Source organism: Centroberyx gerrardi, chromosome 3 (assembly GCF_048128805.1).
Source record: "Centroberyx gerrardi isolate f3 chromosome 3, fCenGer3.hap1.cur.20231027, whole genome shotgun sequence".
Classification (NCBI taxonomy): domain Eukaryota; kingdom Metazoa; phylum Chordata; class Actinopteri; order Beryciformes; family Berycidae; genus Centroberyx; species Centroberyx gerrardi.
Genome location: NC_135999.1, coordinates 30795299 through 30816856, shown reverse-complemented (window position 1 = coordinate 30816856; position 21558 = coordinate 30795299). Strand labels below are relative to the sequence as shown.

Genomic DNA, 21558 nt, shown 5'->3' with positions numbered 1-21558 from the left:
AGTCTCAGTGTGTCTCAGTGTGTCTCAGAGAGTCTCAGAGTGTCTCAGTGTGTCTCAGAGTGTCTCAGAGTGTCTCAGAGAGTCTCAGAGAGTCTCAGAGAGTCTCAGAGAGTCTCAGAGTGTCTCAGAGTGTCTCAGAGTGTCTCAGAGTGTCTCGGAGAGTCTCGGAGAGTCTCGGAGAGTCTCAGAGTGTCTCAGAGAGTCTCAGAGTGTCTCAGAGTGTCTCAGAGTGTCTCAGAGTGTCTCAGTGAGTCTCAGTGAGTCTCAGTGAGTCTCAGTGAGTCTCAGTGAGTCTCAGTGTGTCTCAGAGTGTCTCAGAGTGTCTCAGAGAGTCCCAGTGAGTCCCAGTGAGTCCCAGTGAGTCCCAGTGAGTCCCAGTGAGTCCCAGTGAGTCCCAGTGAGTCCCAGTGAGTCCCAGTGAGTCCCAGTGAGTCTCAGTGTGTCTCAGTGAGTCTCAGAGTGTCTCAGAGTGTCTCAGAGAGTCTCAGAGTGTCTCAGTGAGTGTCAGAGTGTCTCAGTGTGTCTCAGAGTGTCTCAGAGTGTCTCAGAGTGTCTCAGTGAGTCTCAGAGAGTCTCAGAGTGTCTCAGAGTGTCTCAGAGTGTCTGAGTGCCTCTGCTCCTGGTTTCCTTGCCGCTTGTTGTTTTCCTGCAGATCATCATCCTGGTCTTTGTGGTTTGGCTTCGTCCCAAACTGTTGAGTCTCTGCTGCTCTTCCAGGTGTCAGGAGCTTTGAGCCGAAGCTAATTACAGTCCTCTCCTCTGCTCTGCAGTTTTCTCATATTTTCATCCTTTTTTACGACCTGCTCGCCTCAAAAAGGCATCATTTGTTGTCCCCTTGTCAAAACTTGTCACAGCGTCTCTACTGTAACCGACGCACAATTCCGTTTCCGTTCGTCTCGCCGGTCCGTCGGACGCTTTGATCTTCGCCCCTCGGAGCGGAGGGTCTTACTTTTTGTGTTTTTTCTTTACGTCTTTGTTGATTGTTGAGAGCAGACGTGGCTCTGAGGAGCCTGCTGCTGTCTGGACTGTATTGTTCTGGCTGGTTAGTGGTTTGCGGCTCAGAAAGCCTGGAGGAGAAGAGTCTCAGTGGGACTGTGGCTCCTGCAGCAGGTTGAACCGCAGAGAAGAAGAGCTGCTCGTCTTTCATCTGGTTTTTCCCCGTAGCTCACAGATATGTTGTATATCTAGAGCTGCCACGTACAATATCCTCCTGTTCAGAGGCGAGGAAATTCAATGTAATATGAAATCAAACCTGTGTTGAATAGAAGTTGCTAATTCTTATCATTTGGTTTAAACTGCCAGTCCCAGATGGATGTGGTTTGCGGATAGCGTCAGGTGGGCTGTCACATACATAAATGAATGACAATTTGATTTTCTGTGATGGTCTAAACTGTTTTGCCAATCAGTGCCTCATCCTGTGTAGTAAAACCAAAATCCCTCAGCTGGTCCCTGAGCGGGCTGAGACAAACCAGAAAAAGGATTTAAAAATACCCAGCAGGCCCGGTCTGTGTGAGATTACCTCCAGCCAGCAGCTAAAAGCTTTTAAAGTTTGACTGTGGCTGGTCGTCTGCCTGTACAACCACACACATCTCAACACAACTCATCTCCACATAAAGGATTTAATAACCAATGTTTCAAAGTTGATTTGGGACGCAAAGTTGACCTGGTCTCACCTCTGCTGGTTGTTGTTTTCTGGGAGTTCCTCATCATGTCGGTGTCTCTCCCCGTCTCTCCCTGTCTGTGCAGAGCGGGAGAAGACTCAGTGTGAGCGTCAGAGGGAGAGCGCCCAGGCCGCCTCCTCCTCCACCGGCCTCTTCTCCTTCTTCCGGCCGCGCCCGGCCGTCGGTCAGTACGTCCCGCAGTGCGACCGGTACGGCGCCTTCGAGCCCACGCAGTGCCACGGCAGCATCGGGCAGTGCTGGTGCGTGGACGCCGCCGGGCAGGAGGTCCCCAACACCCGCACCGGACCCAGCAGCGGGCCGCCCACCTGTGAGTCACCGGCTGTGAGACTTCCCTCTAATGAAACAGAGCCTTTCCTTAACTTTGTGTTGTTTTTGTTTCTTTGTTTTTATGCGTTTGTCTATAAACTTTCCATTTTAGTAAGGCCTTTCCTTTGTGTTGCATTTAATGGATCTTTGTTGTTGGTTTTATCTATTTTTATGCACTTATTTTTTACTCTGTAGCACTTTGAGATCTTATAATTTCTTTCTTATAATGATACGTACATTACAATTAAAATAGGAATTTCACTGGATAAAAGCGTCAGCCAAATTCTTCATGTAAAAATGTGCTCAAATTATGACTGAGCTTACAGGTAAACCCTTTTGCGTTTCAAGCTTTTGGGAGTTCATACAAAACTCAAATCTACTGTACATGAACAGCACATTAACATGACCCTCCCTCCCAGGTATCGACCAGGCGGTGACCCCGCCCCCGGTGGGGCCGACCCCCCGGCCGGACGTCAGCCCCGCCGCCCCGGGAACGCACCTGCTGTTCGCCCAGAGCGGGAAGATCGAGCTGCTTCCTCTGGACGCAACCGGCATGAAGAAGGACGAGGCCAAGGCTCTGCTGCACATTCCTGTGAGGAGAATCACCTCTAACACACACACACACCTCTAACACACACACACACACACACACACCTCTAACACACACACACACACACACACCACTAGCGAGCCCCTTGAGGGTTTTAGGGGACCTTTCCTGCATGTGTGTGTTGTGTTATTGTCCTCAAGTGTCATCATTTCACCTCTGGCGATATGAATGGGATTTTTGGATCCTGTTTGCCAGTCGTTCTGTTCTTAAAAAGGGTGAAATAATGTCAGTAGAAATTATAAAGTTATTACATATTTTGCTAACAACATATTTTGCTGGATGTTGTGTTCTCCTCGCGTCACTAAGCCATGAAATACTGGCCAGAGACTTCGTTTTTTCATTGCAGCTTCAAAACATCAGAATTACCTCAACTAATAAAGAAATGCAGAACAGAGGATCAATGGGTTTGCAGTAGAACAGACAGGAGGAGCTTCTGACTGTGGAAATACATTGCTGGGTTTAGACTTTCCATGACAAATAATTGCAATAAGAAAAAACTAAAATTACACCTGTGTTTTCCTATAACTGTAAACTCAAGTCCGAACCCTAAATGAGCCTCTTGTAGAAGTGAGGAACATCCAAAATACCCTCACTTTGAATTTTCCTTGTGAGGACCAAATGTCCTCAAATTGTCCAAAGTGAGGTAATACAACACACACACGCACACACACACACACACACACACACACACACACAGTGTCAGTTGTCTCTTCAGGCCTCATAGTGAATTTGGGGGAACCACTTCAGGCTGATTCCTCTGAAACAATCCTCTGACTGTTCCTCAGCAGAGTTCAGCGTCAAAACTCCTCCAAAGTCTTTTCTTCTCACGACAGAAAAACCATCCAGACAACCATCCGCACAACCGCATCCATGAATTTCTCCCATTTTTTTTAATCCTGTGTAATACAACAGGCTGAATGTTCTGCAGATGAAAAGAACCCAAAGGTCTCCCGCCTCCGTCGGCGTTCTCTCACCACAGACAAGAGACTCTTTGAAAGCGACTGACGTCTCAGCTGAGCGAGCGCCGCTGAGCTCCGGTCCATCGCCTTAAGCGACATCAGACCTTCTAACCAAACCTGAAGCTAATGTGTGCTATGTGTAGATTTCATTGAGACATAATGATATAAACCAATATCCAGCTGTGTTGCTGTTTTGACCTCTTTTCTAAAGCTTATTGTCAAAACCCGGACCGACTCGAAGCTCCTCCCGCTCCATTCAGCAGCTTTTCATTTTTTTAAAACTAGCTTGTCTCCTCCCTCGCTGTTTAAAAGCGGCGCTCTCCCCCTGGAATTGATTAAGCGAGCGAGAAAACTGTTAAACTAGTAAACTTGTTAAACTAGTGAACTTGTTAAACTAGTAAACTTGCTACCTGCCTCTTCACTTGTCATTGTGGGACATGTGACCTTCAGCAGGAGAAAGATCTGTCAAAGAGAGACTGGTAACGGTGACACTTCTCTGTAGGTACGTTTAGCTTAGCTGTTAGCATTTATGCACGCTGCTTTGCTTTGTTTGACCTTGGTAGGCCTCCATAGTGCAGTGGCTTTGCTGTGTGTTATTTACAAATGTGTTGCGGTTTCTGTCGCCCTCTAGTGGTCGGAAAATGTTGCTTATTGCAGCTTTAACTGCGTGTCTCTTCCTGTGTGTTCAGGACAGGGTGGTGATCGCGGTGGCGTACGACTGCGTGGAGAAGATGGTTTACTGGACCGACATCACCGGGCCGGCGATCAGCAAGGCCAGTCTGAGCGGAGGAGACACCATCCCAGTCATCACTACAGGTACACACACACACACACACACACTCCACACCCAGATCTGAGCCACTGGGGTCGATGGTAAATTCTGAAGTCAATCCCCACCAGCCTCGCTGGTTATCAATACAGGATGAATGAAGGATCAGATTCTCAACCGTCTGATCTGTCTGTGTGTGTCCTCTGTCCTCAGAGCTGGAGAGCCCAGAGGGCGTGGCCATCGACCACGTGTCGCGCCTCGTCTTTTGGACCGACTCCATGCGCGACACGGTGGAGGTCGCCAAGCTGGACGGCAGCCAGCGCCGCGTCCTGTTCGACACCGAGCTGGTCAACCCCCGAGCCATCGTCACCAACCCGGCGTTCGGGTAAGAGTCCGACAGGAGGAACCAGATTAGTAGTAGAACCAGTAGTAGTAGTAGTACTAGTAGTAGCAGCAGCAGCAGCAGCAGTAGTAGTAGTAGTAGTAGTAGTTTTAGTAATAGTAGTAATCCTAACTTTGTGTCCTGCAGGCGGTTGTACTGGACGGACTGGAACAGAGACGGGCCTAAAATTGAGATGTCCAACATGGACGGAACAGAGCGGACGGTGCTGGTGAAGGACGACCTGGGGCTGCCCAACGCTCTGACCTACGACCCCGACAACCAGCTGCTGTGCTGGGCCGACGCAGGTGAGACCTGCCGCTCCGAGGACGAAACATGGAGCTGCAGATGGATTTGGACAATAACAAAACAGGGTTACAAGCTCAGATTGGAAGAGTTGGTACTGAGTGATCGGGTTCGACTGATATAGGCCGATACTGATATTTTTTCACCAACAGACAATATTTTCTACGGATATTCCATTTCTTTAAATTTGACCATTTACATGCCAAAACATTATACAGATTTAGTGTTTCTCCCAGAGTTTTCTTCTTGTCAGGGTGCCTCTGAAACAGCATTTAGACACTAAAACCCTCCACTGAAACCTAGCGTAATTAAATTATTTTACAGTTAGTGAAACTCACTGATGAACCAGCCGTCCGGAGGGGAATCAGACAAGCTTTCCTCACTGATCAGGATGTATTGATCTCTCTGCAGGAACTCGTAAAGTGGAGTGCATGGATCCGAACCGCAGGCTGCGGCGGCAGGTGGTGGAGGGGATCCAGTATCCCTTTGGTCTGGTTTCCTTTGGAAGGAACCTCTACTACACCGACTGGAGGAGGTACGAGCTGACGACCTTGACCTCATCTAGTCTAGTCTCTAAAGCTGCTTCACACATACAACTGCCAGATCGCCACGTTAAGTTTTCCAGCAGCTCTAGTGTTTCTGTTGTTCACACTGTTAGCTACTATCTGTAAAATTTCCATGTAGAAAGCATCCAATTCTTGCTCTATTCATTTGAAGCTTTCCAAGTGTGTCAGCATCAATGACCCAAGACTTCAGTGCAGTGGCTTGAAATTTGATTGTAAATATTATTGAATTTAACTTTTACCTGTAGTTTTAAATTCAGTTTTCTTAATTCAGATTCAGCTTCCAGACACAAAGGACTTTCAATACAACCTCTGCTGGCACTAATGTCGTAAAATAGAAAAGGTGGGAAACCGTATAATGCACAAAACAGAAACTTAATTTGTTATAAATAGTGCTGAAAAAATACTAATGCGGCATCGATGCTGCATGAGGAAGAGCGCCAAGCCTGAAACACGTTGCAACTGAGCAGCTGCTCAACCAAGCCTATATATGTGTTCATTTATTGCTTTGTAGTGTGCTTGTAATTTTTCAGCACTATTTATAGCAAATAAGTAATAATTTTGTGCATTATACGGTTTCCCACCTTTTCTATTTTATGTTTCTCTGACCCATTGGCAACCGATTCTTTTCCACTGCCTTTTAATGTGGATTCCTGGGCACTAATGTCTTCCATTAATTGTAAATGGTCAAACAAACTGCAGATTTTAGTGATATTCATTTTAACCTTTCCGTGTCAGGAAAGGTTAAAAGTGTGTCAGGATCAACAACCCAAAACTACAGTGTAACTCCAGTAAGTTTGGTTACCATTTAAATGAAGGAGCTGTGAGCCTGAGAGTCCGTTTAAATAAACAGTACTGCGCTGCTATTTAGAGAGCTTTTGTTTGAGTCTGACTGTCATGTAAAAGTCTAAATGGGTTTAACAGCAGCGTTAATTTGACATGGATCAAACACCGGTGTGTGGTCTCCGCTAAATGTTTGGACGGTCTCTGTGTGTTTGGTTTGCGCAGGGAGGCGGTGATCGCTGTGGACCGCCAGACGGAGAGAGAGGCGGACGAGTTCCTGCCGCAGAAACGCTCCCGGCTGTACGGCATCGCCGCAGCGCCTACACACTGCCAACAAGGTACAGAGCAGAGCCACACTGACAGAGCCGGACTGACAGAGCCGGACTGACAGAGCCGGACTGACAGAGCCGGACTGACAGAGCCGGACTGACAGAGCGCACTGACAGAGCAGCACTGACAGAGCCGCACTGACGGAGCCGCACTGACAGAGCCGGACTGACGGAGCCGCACTGACGGAGCCGCACTGACGGAGCCGCACTGACGGAGCCGCACTGACGGAGCCGCACTGACGGAGCCGGACTGACGGAGCCGGACTGACAGAGCGCACTGACAGAGCCGGACTGACAGAGCCGCACTGACAGAGCCGGACTGACAGAGCCGGACTGACAGAGCCGGACTGACAGAGCAGCACTGACAGAGCCGCACTGACAGAGTGCACTGACAGAGTGCACTGACAGAGTGCACTGACGGAGCAGCACTGACAGAGCCGGACTGACAGAGCCGGACTGACGGAGCAGCACTGACGGAGCCGGACTGACGGAGCCGGACTGACGGAGCCGGACTGACAGAGCTGCGCTGATAATTAATTAATAAAAGATTGTAGAAGAATGACTGTTTTGATCTACCTACAATACAGATAGTCATGGAATTCTGGACAAAATATTCTCAGATTTGGGTGTGAGAGACAAAATCTCATCAAATGGGGGTCTGTGGCTCTAATGTGGACTAAATTAGGGTCCTTGATATGAAAAAGGTTGAGAAACACGGTCATAAAGGATACAGTAAGAACCTGGATGCCTGATGAAGGTGTGACCGAAACATTGCTTTCTAAATGTAGACAGTGTGCAGATGTTTTTTTCAGATTTTAAGAACCTGCTAATACTGTAGCAGCAAACAACGCTTCCTTTTGCCGTCCAGTGTGAGTTTACTTACTGAGTAAATTAAAATGTAAAATGTACATAAATTGTACATGCTCATTTGAATGGAAAAGGACAATAAACATATAAAAAACAGTAAATAAAAGATAAACAGTTATAAAAGATATGGTGGGAACCTAAGAGAAGCTAATCAATAGGAAGGTATTCAAGTAAAAGTACACAAACGTATTTTAGTTGACTATAACGAAATGACTTTCGTTGACTAAAATCATAGGCTATTTTAGTCAGTAAATAATTTACTAAATTTAATCAATGTGACTAAAATCTGACTACATTTAAAGGCTATTTTTGCCAAAACACAAAGACTACAACTAAATATGAATCCAATCAGGATTTTGTTGCATGATTGAAATTACGTAAGAGTCCAGAATTTATAGAAAGGCTTTGGCCATAAGACTCCATAAAATCTAGCAGCAGCATGATGATTGGTTCTCAGAACATGTGGAGAGATCTGATTGGTTAAACGTGAACCGCAGAAGCAGGAAATGACAGCTGACAGCATGGGAAAATCTCCTGTCTCTAAAACTAGAGACAGTGTGTGTAGAAGCAGTCTTCCTGATTGAGCTTTTGCTTCATAACTGCTGAGGAAATGAGCAGTGGGCCGGTGGGTTCAGAGCAGAGTAATGCAGTGGGAGTGCAGATGTGTTCACTTTCCCCCGGACCGTACTAATTGATTCCAGACCGTACCATGTGGATGGATATCGTCCTGGGAACCAGAGGGTGAAGCTGAGCTCAGAGAGCCAGCTGTGGATTTGGAGACAAACCCCAAAATATATAGCATGAAGCGATGAGAAACAGCCAGACTCTGTTCCACCTGCTGGGTTCTCACCAGCTCTGCCAGGGTCGGGGGTTCGGTCCCCATTCGGGACGCCCCAACTGACCAGAAGTCCCTCAGTGGAGCTCAAACCTCCACCAACGCTGAACAGTTCTCCACCTTCAAAGCTGCAGCCTGCGTAGCGGGTTGTTCCTCGTTTGTCTTCCATGTTTGATTTTCCGACAAAATAGCATGTGAAAGCAGCCGACTTGGAAGTCCTGGATATCAGACTTTCCCATCAGAACTTTATTTTAAATTCTAGTCAAGATCCCAAGGTTTCCAAAGATAGATAGATACAGAATATGGATGAGACGTTGTCAGAGATGGGGACTCGAGTCACATGACTTGGACTGGAGTCAGATTCAAGTCACAGTTTTAATCGCTTGAGACTTGACTTGATGCATGAAGAGAAGACTTGAGACTTGACTTGACTTGGGTTCTGGTGACTTGGGACTCGACTCTGACTTGTACTTTGATGACTTGAAAAGGTTTCTAAAGTCTCGACAAAAGATCTTGTGTTTGTGTAAATGACTTAGATTGAAAGTGATGAGATTTGTTCCTGCAGACGACTGAATTTAAATTCTGTTTTCTGAATTTGTATGGAATGATTGAATTTATTGAAGTTGAAACTGATTATAGAAATCAAACTCATGATGCTCTTACCAAGTTTTTATCCTATTAAAACCATATTGCATTGAAAAGTCCTAGATATTTAGTTTTCTTTAAGATATTAAATTGATACTGGACTCTTGATTTGTTCTGACTTGACTTGCTGTTCTACATTTAGACTTGAGACTTGATATTAATGACATGGACTTGACTTGGTAATCTACATTTAGACTTGAGACTTGACTTGAGACTTGTGCCTCAAGACTTGAGACTGACTTGGAAGGTTTACTTGGTCACACCTCTGGACATTGTCGTACAGTAATGAAACTTCTAACTTCTAACTTTTAAGCTAAAAATCTAAGGGGAGAGCCAGGTTGTGAGGGGTTAATGCGACATTAATGTGACTCTCTCTTCTTCTCTGTCAGGTTTTAACTACTGCTCCAACAACGGCGGCTGCTCTCACCTCTGTCTGCCGCGGCTCGGCGGCTTCTCCTGCCGCTGTCCGGACGCCGCCGCCGGCCGCTGCGTGGAGCCCGACCAGTGAGGAGACGGATCTGCTGAGGAGGAGAACACACACACACACCTAACTGCAATTTTGGTGTTTTCTCTTTTTCTTACTTGAAGTGAAAGTTTCCGTGGTCGTTCATGTGTGGAGTTTCATGCGTCTCGGCCCCTGAAAGCTGTTAAACCTCAGTGTGTGATGTGAAAAGTGTCGGGCGTCAGAGAGAAATGAAGCGATCTTTCCTTACAAACTTGTCTCTGATCTGTTCGTACAGCATGTGTTTCTTCCTCAGCTTGAAGAGTTTGGCTCCAAAATGAACAAGTGACATCTAATCTGACAAAAACATTAACAGCACAAAATTACAAATTACAAAACAAATTACAAAAGAAATTCTGGTGCTTTTTGATAGACAGCAGGTAACCTGGGAAGTGTTTGCTTGAAAAAAAAAAAAAACACTTTTACAGACTGGATCTTAAAGGTACTGAACAATGAACTTCAGGTTTTGTGTGTTTTTTTTTTTATAAAATGGATATACTGTATAGCGTTTTGACAATGAAACTCTGTAGTTGTTCCTTATAGATTTTGTATCTTATTGATTTCAGATCTGGACGATATTTCAAGAAACAGAGTCGTCCAGTCAGCTAGATAACAGAAAAACAATCAAATATAAAATAAATTCAAATAATTTGTAACGCTTGTTGGCTGTAAATCCTTTAAAGTTTGTGGATTTGAGGATTATAAGGCCATAAACGTTTTTGAAAATGAATGGATGGCTTTGAAAGTAATTCATCAAAATGCCGTCTGCAGTTTTAAAATGAAGGATTTCTTGACATAAGATCAGGAGTATAAAATAAGGCCTGAATGTCTAATTTTGACCAATATCATGTTTTACCCTTAATTTTGAGTTCTTGAATTTCACAGAAGAAGACCTTGACAATCTTTGAAAGGTCTTTGAATTTGATGAAGAGTTTGTTACTGGAGCGTTACCTGCCTGAATAATCCTGTTTCTTGAAATTCTCGACTGTCACTGTCCGAGGCGTTTCTTCCTTTAAAATTAAAACCATTTCCCATTTTTGTTTTTTTAAGGATAGGTGGGAAATGAAGTCTTTGGTTGATAAAACATCGCTTTTCCATACTGGATTCTTTACTTTAGAGATACTGAGTGATGACTTTAGGGGGATTTTTTTTTGTTTTCTTCCAAAAATTTATATTTGATATACATGTTGGAAATGAACTCTTCAGTTGGACCACTATTGTTGTTAATACCACTATAAGCCGGAGATGGATTAAGAGTTAGAGTAAAGGGAGGGAGGGAGGGGGGGGAGCAGTGAATACGTTTTTTATTTTCAGACTTACCAAATTTATTTTGTTTCATTTGTGCTAAAATTCACAATGTAATTTTTTTTATACAAACTTGTAAATAATTACCTGAAATACAGACGTTATTCTCTGAACTACATATTTTCAATGGTGCTGACGACAGCCTGCGTTCAAGCTGATGATGATGATGATGATGATGATGATGATGATGATGGTGATGGTGATCACTGTGAAGGTGGGTGCAGCTCGCAGGCTTTTGAGCTTTCAATTTAATTAAACTAAGCAAATCAGTTCCTTTAACAAAAAAAAAAAAAATCACATTTTTTTTTTTAGCATTTTTAAGGGCTGAAAACTGCAGAGACAGCTGTGTCCACAGGTACTGCAATGACAATGATTATAATATAATAATATGATTTTCCTGTCAGTGTGGTGCGGCCGACTGACTGGTTTTATGTGAGTTATGTGTCTATAAACATGAAGTACTGTGTTACTGTACTGACTATGCAGCTGGGTCATCAGCCAAAGAGCGGGAGGTGAACATTAACAATCTGTACAGCCTCAATAAAACCTTTTTTAATATATCAGTCTGGAGTATCTTTGGTGTGATGAAAAGTCTCAATGAAATGTAAAATGTCACCTTGTTAGCTAATCCTCCATATCATAACATACACCTATTTTACAGTAAATGCAAAAAAAAAGTACACATGTTTAGTTTCTCGTATTTTTATATCAAAATCCCATACTTTTCCTTCCTGGAAAACAGTGTGTTTTCCGTCGTTGCTTCAGGGCGTCCCAGGAGGCGACATGAACATTCCAACCCATAAAAGCATCTCACCCCATCATTATGAAACCTGTAATTTCACAACTTTCAGAGTGTCAACATGCTGCGGCAGTGACAACGCTGCTTCCTGTTCCTGAGACTAATAAAGAATCCAAAACCTGCTGCTGAACCCATCAAGCTCAACTCATTACAGAAACAGGGAGCAGTTATGACACAAACAGGTAGCTTTTATCATATTTTACAAAATGCAGGTGTATTGCATTTGCAATCAGTTAGGGCAAAAATCACATCCATATAAGACAGCATGGTCGTGTCCCTGAATTTATTCATTTGGAAGAAGAATTTGGAATTTTGAAGCTCCAGATTATGTACAAAGGATTTTTGAACTTTTAAACAGTTTTGCTCAGTTGTGTTTTGTCCCGCCCAACATCCTGTTTCAGCAGGAAATTCAACGAATTATGGAGCAAGACGCCTTTGAAATGCTGCTTTCTTGTGACTTTAAAGTCATTGGTCGATTTCTGTTACAGTGCAATATTTGGTGTAAAAATGACAGAACCAACTCCTCATTTCTGGTGATTGTTGGCAGTAATGAAGGATGGTAGGATCGTGATTAAAAAGCGGCAGGTTCGATCCCCCTGAGTGTGTCCGTCAACAGCCATGTGACCTGGCCAAGTGTCCATGAGCAAGGCACTGAGCCTCCTGCTCACTGTACGCTTCTGACATCAGAGCCTCAGCTAGAAGAGCTAGACGACTCCAGGTGAAAAGTTCTGAAACGGCATTACACATTCCAAAATAGATACACAGCATTTTGCAATAGAACTCTTAAACTCTTAACTCTTAAGCTTCTTAATCAGAAATAACAATACATTATTAAGCAGTAATCTGCTATTAGAAATTTGAAATCCAAAATCCCTGACATCCAGAAACAAAATAGTGAAAAATCCCATCACTGCTTATATAAAACTGAAGAGTTGTCTGTGAGAGAGCGCCACCTAGTGGCCATCAGTGAACATGGTCTGTAATTTTGGGGAGTGACTGGAAAAAACCAAGCCAGGTCTACCCAACAGATCTAACCAATTAAAGCAATATTCCACTTAGTGTTAACATGGGAGTTATTCGGCTCTTGACCGCCATTAAAACCAGAATATAAACTACTCACCAAGATCAGAAGCAGCTGGACGAGTTGCTGATCCTTCAGCCCAGGACCGCCTGTCCATCAGACTTCAGCCAAATCCATGTGTTAGTTTTTGAGAAACCTTGCTAACAGACAAACAGACAGATTGGTGAAAACACAAACTCCTTCAAACTTCATGGCGGAGGTAAAAATCCCAGTGAGCTGGACATGGAGGTCTGGTCATGTGGGCCGCAGCAGCCTGAAGCTTGCTGAAGCAGGCTTGTTGCCGGTTTGAATCCCTGAACAAGCTGAAAGGATCTGGGTGGAGAAAGTGAATCACAAACACTTTTCTCTCCCTGGACAGCTACTCTGAGGTGTAACACCAGACTGGGGCTGTACTGGGAAGCTTTCAGGTGAGTTTATGTAGGAAAAAACCCTCAGGAAAACCTTTCCCTGGATAGCTAAAAGGCTAAAAGAGGGAAAATGACCCACAGTTGTTCCACACCGTTACGCTGCATTACTGTAACAAAGTCAGCGCTCCACACTGTGAGCATTTTACTGCATTTAAAGATAAAAATAGACATTTGCGAATGAGAAAAATCAAACACGAGCAGCTGTGCGAGTAGAGATTTCCCCTTCTAATCGTTATGGTTACACTGCATTTTTTTTTACATAAACACTGCCACTGTGCTAATGTGGTTGTCATCGTTTGCAAAACTACAATTTCCAATTCAGTGAGGAGTAAGTGGGACCAGTCAGAGCTCTCAGTACAGCTGAGACACTTTGAAGAGACAGACGACACTTTAACAACCAAGGATTTGTAAAGAAAACAAATGTTATGAAATCAACTCTTTTACTTTAAGCAGAGAGGTAAAGGTGAGAATGAAGAACATGTGGGAGGAGCCAAGGTGACGAAGTGGAAATGGAGCTAACGTTAGCCGCTGCCATGTCTAACGCTGCTGCCACAGGAGGGAGAACATACAGGTTCAATTGAACAAAGACACTCACACACAAATACAGACTATTTACAAGTATTCATAAATGAAATGCAAATGGTTGTTCATTTTTTATTAATAACATCTGACACAATCTGAATTTGTAGGTGCACTCATAGATTTCTCTCTGTGATGCTACATTTTTACATCAGAAGGACATGAAACAAAGTTCCCATCGAGCCTGAAAGTGATCAGACAGACCACTCGTGTTATTGATTATATTGATTATTCTGCACAGTGATTTGCTCCATGCGTTTGATTTAAAGTCTGAGTACGGCTGTGATACTGAGTGTCAAGAAAAACAAGTCTGAGCTTCAGTTTTTCAAAAACCTTGTTTATGAAGCGACTCCACCTCCTCTAGCTTTATGTCTCCAGATGGGACACAGACAGCAGAACCTCCAGTCTGCCCCCTGTTCTCACACCTCAGTTCTATCCAAATGCAGCAGATGATCTGTCCTGTCTGGATGCTGTGAGCCTCTGCAGCGTCTTCCCAGTCCAAAGTGCGTGTTGCTCCAGCCGGTCCGGTCCGGTCCGGTCTTGGTCAGGACCAGCGGACCAGCAGCTGGTCTCCGTCTTCGATGGAGAAAAACCCCAGAGTCTTCAGGTCGCTGTCGATCTCTATCTCCTTACCCACAATCTAAAATGATTCAACATCACATGTAAAAAGAGTATTTGGTGGAAACTTTCATCCAAACTGTCTTCCCACTGCTCTAGGAACTACTGATCACTATTCTGTTACATCTTACTGTGTTTCTGTTGTATGCAAATCTGTTTCACCTTTGTGCTGGTGTAGGTGAGCTTCAGCTCTGCAGCGGGGATCTTCAGCAGCCGGTACAGGAGTCCCTTCACCTTCTGAACCACCATGGAAGCTGCAGCAACACAGCAGACCAGACACTTTAATACTGTACTGTAGTTACTGTAGCAGTCTGTTGTAGAGGCTCCACAGAGAGCAGCTGAGTCAGCTTGTTGTGGTGTGGCTGTAGATCCATTCAGTAACGTTCTCAGTAAAAGTGAATAGTGTGATAAGGTGGATTTGGTTACTGTGACACAGTAAACTGTCTTGTCTTTAGCCCTAGTCTCTACTCCAAAACACTCTGAGTTGTAGCTTGAGAAGAGTCAGCTCAGTTAACCTGAACAAACTGTTAGCTAGCTAACCATCCAGCAAACACACTGATGTTAATGTGAACATGCTAACGCTAGCTGCTACTAGATACGTTAGCTAGTGTGCTAATCAGATGTGTTAACAACAAGACAGTGATGTTAGCTGACCAGATACTATGGTTAGCTAGCTAACAAGCTGACATTATCTAAGCACTAAATCAATCAGATGGATCAGTGATGAAATGATCAGTTCAGTCAGAAACAGACAGAAATTAACCGTCTGTTCAATTCTGTTGAGACGGACAGAAACACAGTCAGCTGTTCAGAGCTGAGGACCTCCAATATGGCCGCCAGAGGATGTGTTATGAGCCTGAAAGGGGTACAATCAATTTTAACGGGAAAATACTTATAGGAGGAAGGATTTCACTTTTTTGTTGAACAAGAAACAAGGTTTAGTTTGTCCTTCTGTTCACTTTTGTCCTGTAATGTGATGTCAGTCTGTTAGAGCTCCTGTTGTCCCTCAGTGTCACACAGAGAAATTCCAAACTCATTACACCTTGTTTACCTGGGAGTTTCTTCTCGATCGGCTTCCTGTCGGCTTCATCTGGAAACACAAATGTCACCTCTAGCGGGGAGAGATGGGAGAAGGATTAGTGCTTCCACAGGTAACCTCTGATGTACAGGTGAGACAGGAACCAATCAGAGAACAGATTGGAGGAAGAGGTGGGACTAACTTATCAGTTGATTCTTCAGGGCGAAGGGCTGCTGCTTCTTCAGCTCGCCTTCCTCCGGAGCGCCGTACTCTGACAGAGAAGACGAGAAAACACTCAGAATGTTTCTGCTGTCTGAACTGATGACAACAAGCTAATTCTATTTTATAACTCGACAAAATGAGGTATGAAACATTTTAAGAAATATTTTTTTGGTAACACTTTACAATAAGGGTACACTAAGTTAAGGGTTAGTTAATGCTTAATAAGGGTTAGTTAATGCTTAATTAACAGTTACCTAATGTGTAATTTACTAATGGTGTTCATGTTAACTAAGGTATTAATTTATACATTATTTAATAGTTTATAAAGATGACTATTAAATAATGTATAAATTAATACCATAGTTAACATGAACACCATTAGTAAATGATTACCAGACACATTAGTTAACTGTTAATTAAGGGTTAGTTAATGCTTATTAAGCATTAACTAACCCTTAATTAATGTACCCTTATTGTAAAGTGTTCCCATTTTTTTTTAAGATTTCAGACTTTGGTTTTGGCATCACACCTAACATCACCATGCAGTTCAATACAATGAACATTAATTTCATTATTTAACATGTGATTTTGCATATGTGAGCCATACCGATGTACACTGCCTGTCATAAGTTTGGACACACCACATTTTTCTTTATTTTTACTATTTTCCACATTTTAGAATAACAGTAAAGACATCAAAACTATGAAATTACACAAATGGAATTATGCAGCGACCAAAAAAGTGTTAAACAAATCAAAACTATCTTATATTTTAGATTCTTTAAAGTAGCCGCCCTTTGCCTTGATGGAAAGGCAAAAGCTTTGGAAAGAAATTCATACATAGGATCAACTTCACTATTTATATTTGTCTAAGAAACTAATTTCAAGCATTTAAGCAGAAGCCTTTAGATCAAAATGGCTTTAAGAGAATGAAAAACACAGAACATTCAGTCAGGTGGTCCAGACTGTTGGGCGGTGCGTATCGATATAGAAAGAAAAATTTGATTTCTGGTGATGTAAGAAATATCAGGTAAATGTGTGAAGTGTGATGCTGCTGTGGGTGGGACCTACTCTCTATCAGGCTCTGGTAGCGCGGGTGCTGGCAGGTGAACTGGGTGCTGGGGCGGCTCTGCTGGGCGTCCCGCTGCCCCCCCGCCTTCAGCCACTCCTCCCCAAACATCTTTATGTAGTCGAGCTCCGCCCCCCTCCTGTCCTCAGGCAGGATCTGATGGAGCAGTGAGAATGGTTACAGTTAAGCACACACACACACACACACACACACACACACACACACACACACACACACACACACACAGGGGTTCGCCTCACCTCACACCTGTTGAGGAAGGCCAGCTGTCCCAGCTTGGCGATCAGCAGCTGGCTGGTGGTCGCTGGGTTTCCGTCGCTGCTCACCAGACCGCTGCTGCGACACGACAACGCTGCCAAACTCTGCAGCTTCCCCAGCTCATCCACCACACTCCACTGAGAGAGAGAGAGAGAGAGAGAGAGAGGGAGAGGGAGAGAGAGAGGGAGAGAGAGAGAGAGAGGGAGAGAGACAGAGACAGAGAGAGAAAGATGAGAGAGAGTCATCAAGAGCAGTCATGCCTAACATGAGCTCCTGAAAATTGAAAGCGATTTTTTGTTGGAAAATGAGATAAACTTGCGGTAAACAGACAAAATCAAATCAGAAACTTAGAGTGAACACAAGTTCACCAAAAAATAAATAATTTGGCAGGAAACATCTCCAAAACATTTGAAAATACCAAGAAGGGAGATCAGCTAGCTTACTACGAAAAGTTTAGCCTAGCCTTCAAACCAGCAGCTGCCACTGAAGATTACCTCAGGAGCAGGAGAGCGGGAGAGGAAGAACAGCAGGAACAGACAGAGGAAAGACAGACTGGAAACTACTAGAACAATACAGGAGGACAACAGAGAGACATCCATAAACAGGGAAAACAAGGGAGGAAGGACAAAAAAAGGATATCTACCTAAAAGGGAGCAAAAAGACCCTTTCTCACACAAGGGTAAGCAAATAACCCTAACCACCCAGCAGAACAGTTGACAGTTGAACCTTCTCTCTGCCACTCTGGTTGGACAGCTGCCATTTTTCAAAATATTGTAGCAAAATGGCAACAGCAGCCACTGCAGCAGCCGGCTCCCGCCCTTTCAAGTTCCCAGCAGAGATTCGCTCTGAAACTGGCAGGCAGACCTTCAAACTCAAAATACAGAAAGAAAACCCTGAGGCACTTTTCAAAGACTGTAGTCAAATTAAAGGCAAAACTATCACCACTAACTTGCTTTTCTACACTCAATATACTACAGCGTGGCACTCAGCTCTCTGCAGTCATTTTGAACATATAACCAAAAGAGGAATCTGCAAGGGCCGCCAAATTTACATCTTTGAGACTAATGAAAAAAAAACCAAAATACCTGACCGTCAATATATATCAGAGTGGCACTATAATGGTACAAGGGAGTGAAGCAGCGCTCAAATCTTTTGAAAAGATCTTCTACACTCTCAAAACATTGGCAGCAACTACAAGAGCAGAGCCTGATAGCCTGTCCCAAACCCCCCCCCCACACACACAGCAGAGGGAGAAACAGCAGAGGAGAATCCCCTCTCCACAGTCACTGCTCCAGACAAGCCCACCTCTCCCCCAACCCCACGCCTCCACACCACCGTGGCCCAGCTGAGAGACAGCCTCTCCCTCCTGGAGGTGGAACTGGTGGAGCTGAGGGAACAAGCACAGGCGCACATCACTGATACAGACTCCCAGTCCCTTACAGACCAGCTCAGCCAGGTTAAAACCCAACTGGAACAGTCAGTGCAGGAGCTGAAGGGGCAGGTTGAAAACCTGCAACAGGAGAGAGGCACACTCAGAAAGGAACTAGCTGAGGTTAAAAATATCATGAGAGAGGAACTGGCCAAGGTGAAAGAGGAGATGACACAACAGCTACTGGTTTTCAGAGAAGAGCTGCATCACAGAGACATTATGATAGAGACTCTTAGAGAAGACATGCAGTCTACCTCTGCCCCCCTAAACACCCCCACTACTGCACCCTCCCAGGACACTCCCAGCCCCCTGCAGCCCTCCAGCACCCACACTCTGCCTGCCACACAGACAGACGAGCCTGCACAACCTTCAGACACCAAGGCACCCACAACCCCCTACAAAAACACCCTGAGAAACCTCAGGCAACCAAAACACACAAAGGTTTAAAACTAAACAAAGACACAGAAGTTGCCATTCTTATAGATTCAAATGGGAAATTCCTAGAAGAAGAAAACTTTTCCCAGGCCAAATAACCACAAAAATATGGTGTCCAAAAACACAAAACGTGCTCCCAATACTGTCTGACCCTGAGTTTGGTAAACCCAGCCATATTATCATCCACACTGGCACCAATGACCTCCGACAGGAGCAAGAGAGAGTCGGAGGACTGGTCTGTAGAGCGGCAGAGAGAGCCACTGAGGCCTTCCCCAACGCAAAGATCACCATCTCTACTCTTCTGCCACGCAAGGACTTCCACCCTGCCACTATCCAGAGAGTAAATGCGGACATTTCCAGAGGATGTGCACTCCTGCCAAATGTGCACCTGGCTCACCACTCCACCATCACACCACAGCACCTGTACGACCACGCGCACCTGAGCAAACATACAGTGAGTATATTTGCTAAGACACTAAAAGATGTGGCACTGGGAAGACATCCTGACTACAGAGGAGAAAATCTAAGACCTCAGTACTACTATGGCCACACACCCAGCAGGAGCCCACCCGCCCGCAGACCCCTCCTGAGGCCCCAGCCTCCACCAGGCCTTCACCCAAGACAACACAACCATGCCGGACCAGTTAAGCACACCCAGCAACCCAGACCAGCCAACTGGACCCGCCCCCAGCCAACTGGGCCTGTCCACCGCCCCCAGCCAACTGGACCCGTCCACCGCCACCAGCCAACTGGACCCCAGCCAACTGGACCCGTCCACCGCCACCAACCAACTGGACCCCAGCCAACTGGACCCGTCCACCGCCACCAACCAACTGGACCCCAGCCAACTGGACCCGTCCACCGCCCCCAGCCAACTGGACCAGCTTGTTGGCCCCAGCCAGCCAGTGCACCCAGAGCAGTCCAGCTGCCCCAGGACGCCAGTCTACAGGGCCTCAGCTATGCAGACGCCCTCAGAGGACCACAGAACTTTATGGGTACTGGGATGGGTGAGATCAAAGAGCTACTGCAGTACATCTGTACCAAACTCATATAATATAAATACAAATAATGTTAATGTTCTCTTTTTTTCTATAATAAATACATGAATAAATAAATAAATTAATTAATAAATAAGATTAGACCCATTAGACATTGATAGTTTAATAATAAATATAGTAATTAAATAAGTACATTCAAAGTTCAATCATTCTCTTTTGATATCTGATATATATATACTATATTATATGTACTGTTTGTATATGTATACGTACATGTATGTGTGTGTGTGTGTGTGTGTGTATGTGAGTAAATGTATACGTATGTGTGTATGTGTAGGTATATGTATGTGTATATGTATATGTATATATGTGTGTATGTGTATGTGTATATGTATGTGTATATATATATATATATATATATATATATATATATATATATATATATATATATGAATGCAAGTATGTGTGTATGTATGTGTATACTGCTTATAATATACTTTTTTATATACATTCCACTAATCCTTTTGCTTGTCAAATAATGACAATTATCTGTTTTCCAAGTTTATCTCTTTTCTAATAACAAGAAATTCTATTGAAAAAATGAGTATCTCTATAAGTACATGGAATATCCAAGGTTTGAAATCGTCAGCCTTTGGAGTGAAAAGCCTAAACAGAGATTTCCAACAATGCATCAAGAACACAGACATAATCATTCTGCAGGAGACATGGTGTAAGGAAGACGCTGCCACTCACTGCCCCTCAGACTACAGAGAGATCATTATACCCTCCCAAAAACTCAGCACCACACATCAGGGCAGGAACTCAGGGGGACTAATAATATGGTACAAATCTAAACTACACAATTTCATAAAAATTTTAAAAATTGGCAAATCACATGCATGGATAAAAATTAAGGAAAATCTGTTCTCAGCACAAAAAGACCTATTCCTCTGTGCTATATACGTCCCCCCTAAAGAATCCCCTTATTACAACGAAGACACGTTCTCTGAACTAGAAAAAGAGACGAGCCATTTCCAGGCCCAGGGAAATGTGCTCATCTGTGGAGATCTGAATGCTAGGACAGGAACACAGCCTGATTTTACCGATGAAAAAGGAAACAACTATATAACTAACAAATTGTCATATATTCAAAATCTGACCTATTCCCACAGAAACAACCACGACCACGCAGTCAACAAAAATGGAAAGGACCTGCTGCAGCTCTGTCGAAACCTGGGTCTGTACATTGTCAATGGTAGGGTACGAGGGGACTCACTAGGAAGATACACATTTTGCTCTCCTCTTGGGAATAGTACAGTAGATTATATGATAACAGATATAGAACCTTTTTCTCTCAGAGCATTCACTGTTAAACCACTAACCCCTCTGTCTGATCACAGTCAAATCACTGTATACATCAAAAAGACAGATAACAACACTACACACACACAGCCCAGTAAGCTGTTCCATATCAAGAAATCATACAGATGGGCCCAAAACAGTACCGAAGATTTCCAGAAAGCAATTGGCAGCCACGAAATTCAAACACTCTTAGATACCTTTCTGAATACCACATATACTCACAGTAAAGAAGGAGTCAATCTGGCAGTACAAAATGTCAATACCATCTTTATAAAAACGGCACAGAAGTCACAACTGAAACAGAATAAACCAAAAACCAAACTCAAAAAAGAAGACAATTGGTTTGACCAAGATTGCCAAAACATCAGAAAAGAACTTAGAGCATTATCCAATCAGAAACATAGAGATCCAAATAATACAAACAT

At 44.0% G+C, this 21558-nt stretch overlaps 2 protein-coding genes across 3 annotated transcripts in view; one reads left to right on the top strand and one right to left on the bottom strand.

Annotated features, from left to right (window-relative positions):
* LOC139915409 (nidogen-1-like) overlaps positions 1-9574 on the top strand; it is a 43278-nt gene extending 33704 nt beyond the window's left edge. The window contains exons 14-21 of the mRNA XM_078282544.1: positions 1747-1989; positions 2408-2580; positions 4247-4373; positions 4540-4711; positions 4856-5013; positions 5423-5546; positions 6583-6695; positions 9423-9574. Of these exons, the coding sequence (XP_078138670.1) occupies positions 1747-1989; positions 2408-2580; positions 4247-4373; positions 4540-4711; positions 4856-5013; positions 5423-5546; positions 6583-6695; positions 9423-9541 (1229 nt within the window). The 3' untranslated portion in view covers positions 9542-9574. The remainder of the gene's footprint in view (positions 1-1746; positions 1990-2407; positions 2581-4246; positions 4374-4539; positions 4712-4855; positions 5014-5422; positions 5547-6582; positions 6696-9422) is intronic.
* A 4174-nt stretch (positions 9575-13748) lies between these two features.
* tbce (tubulin folding cofactor E) overlaps positions 13749-21558 on the bottom strand; it is a 20079-nt gene continuing 12269 nt past the window's right edge. For both annotated transcript variants that reach the window (XM_078281838.1, XM_078281842.1), the window contains exons 12-17: positions 16894-17046; positions 16636-16789; positions 15545-15613; positions 15376-15435; positions 14487-14578; positions 13749-14346 (exon numbers count right to left, since the gene is read on the bottom strand). In XM_078281838.1, the coding sequence (XP_078137964.1) occupies positions 14251-14346; positions 14487-14578; positions 15376-15435; positions 15545-15613; positions 16636-16789; positions 16894-17046 (624 nt within the window). In that variant the 3' untranslated portion in view covers positions 13749-14250. The remainder of the gene's footprint in view (positions 14347-14486; positions 14579-15375; positions 15436-15544; positions 15614-16635; positions 16790-16893; positions 17047-21558) is intronic.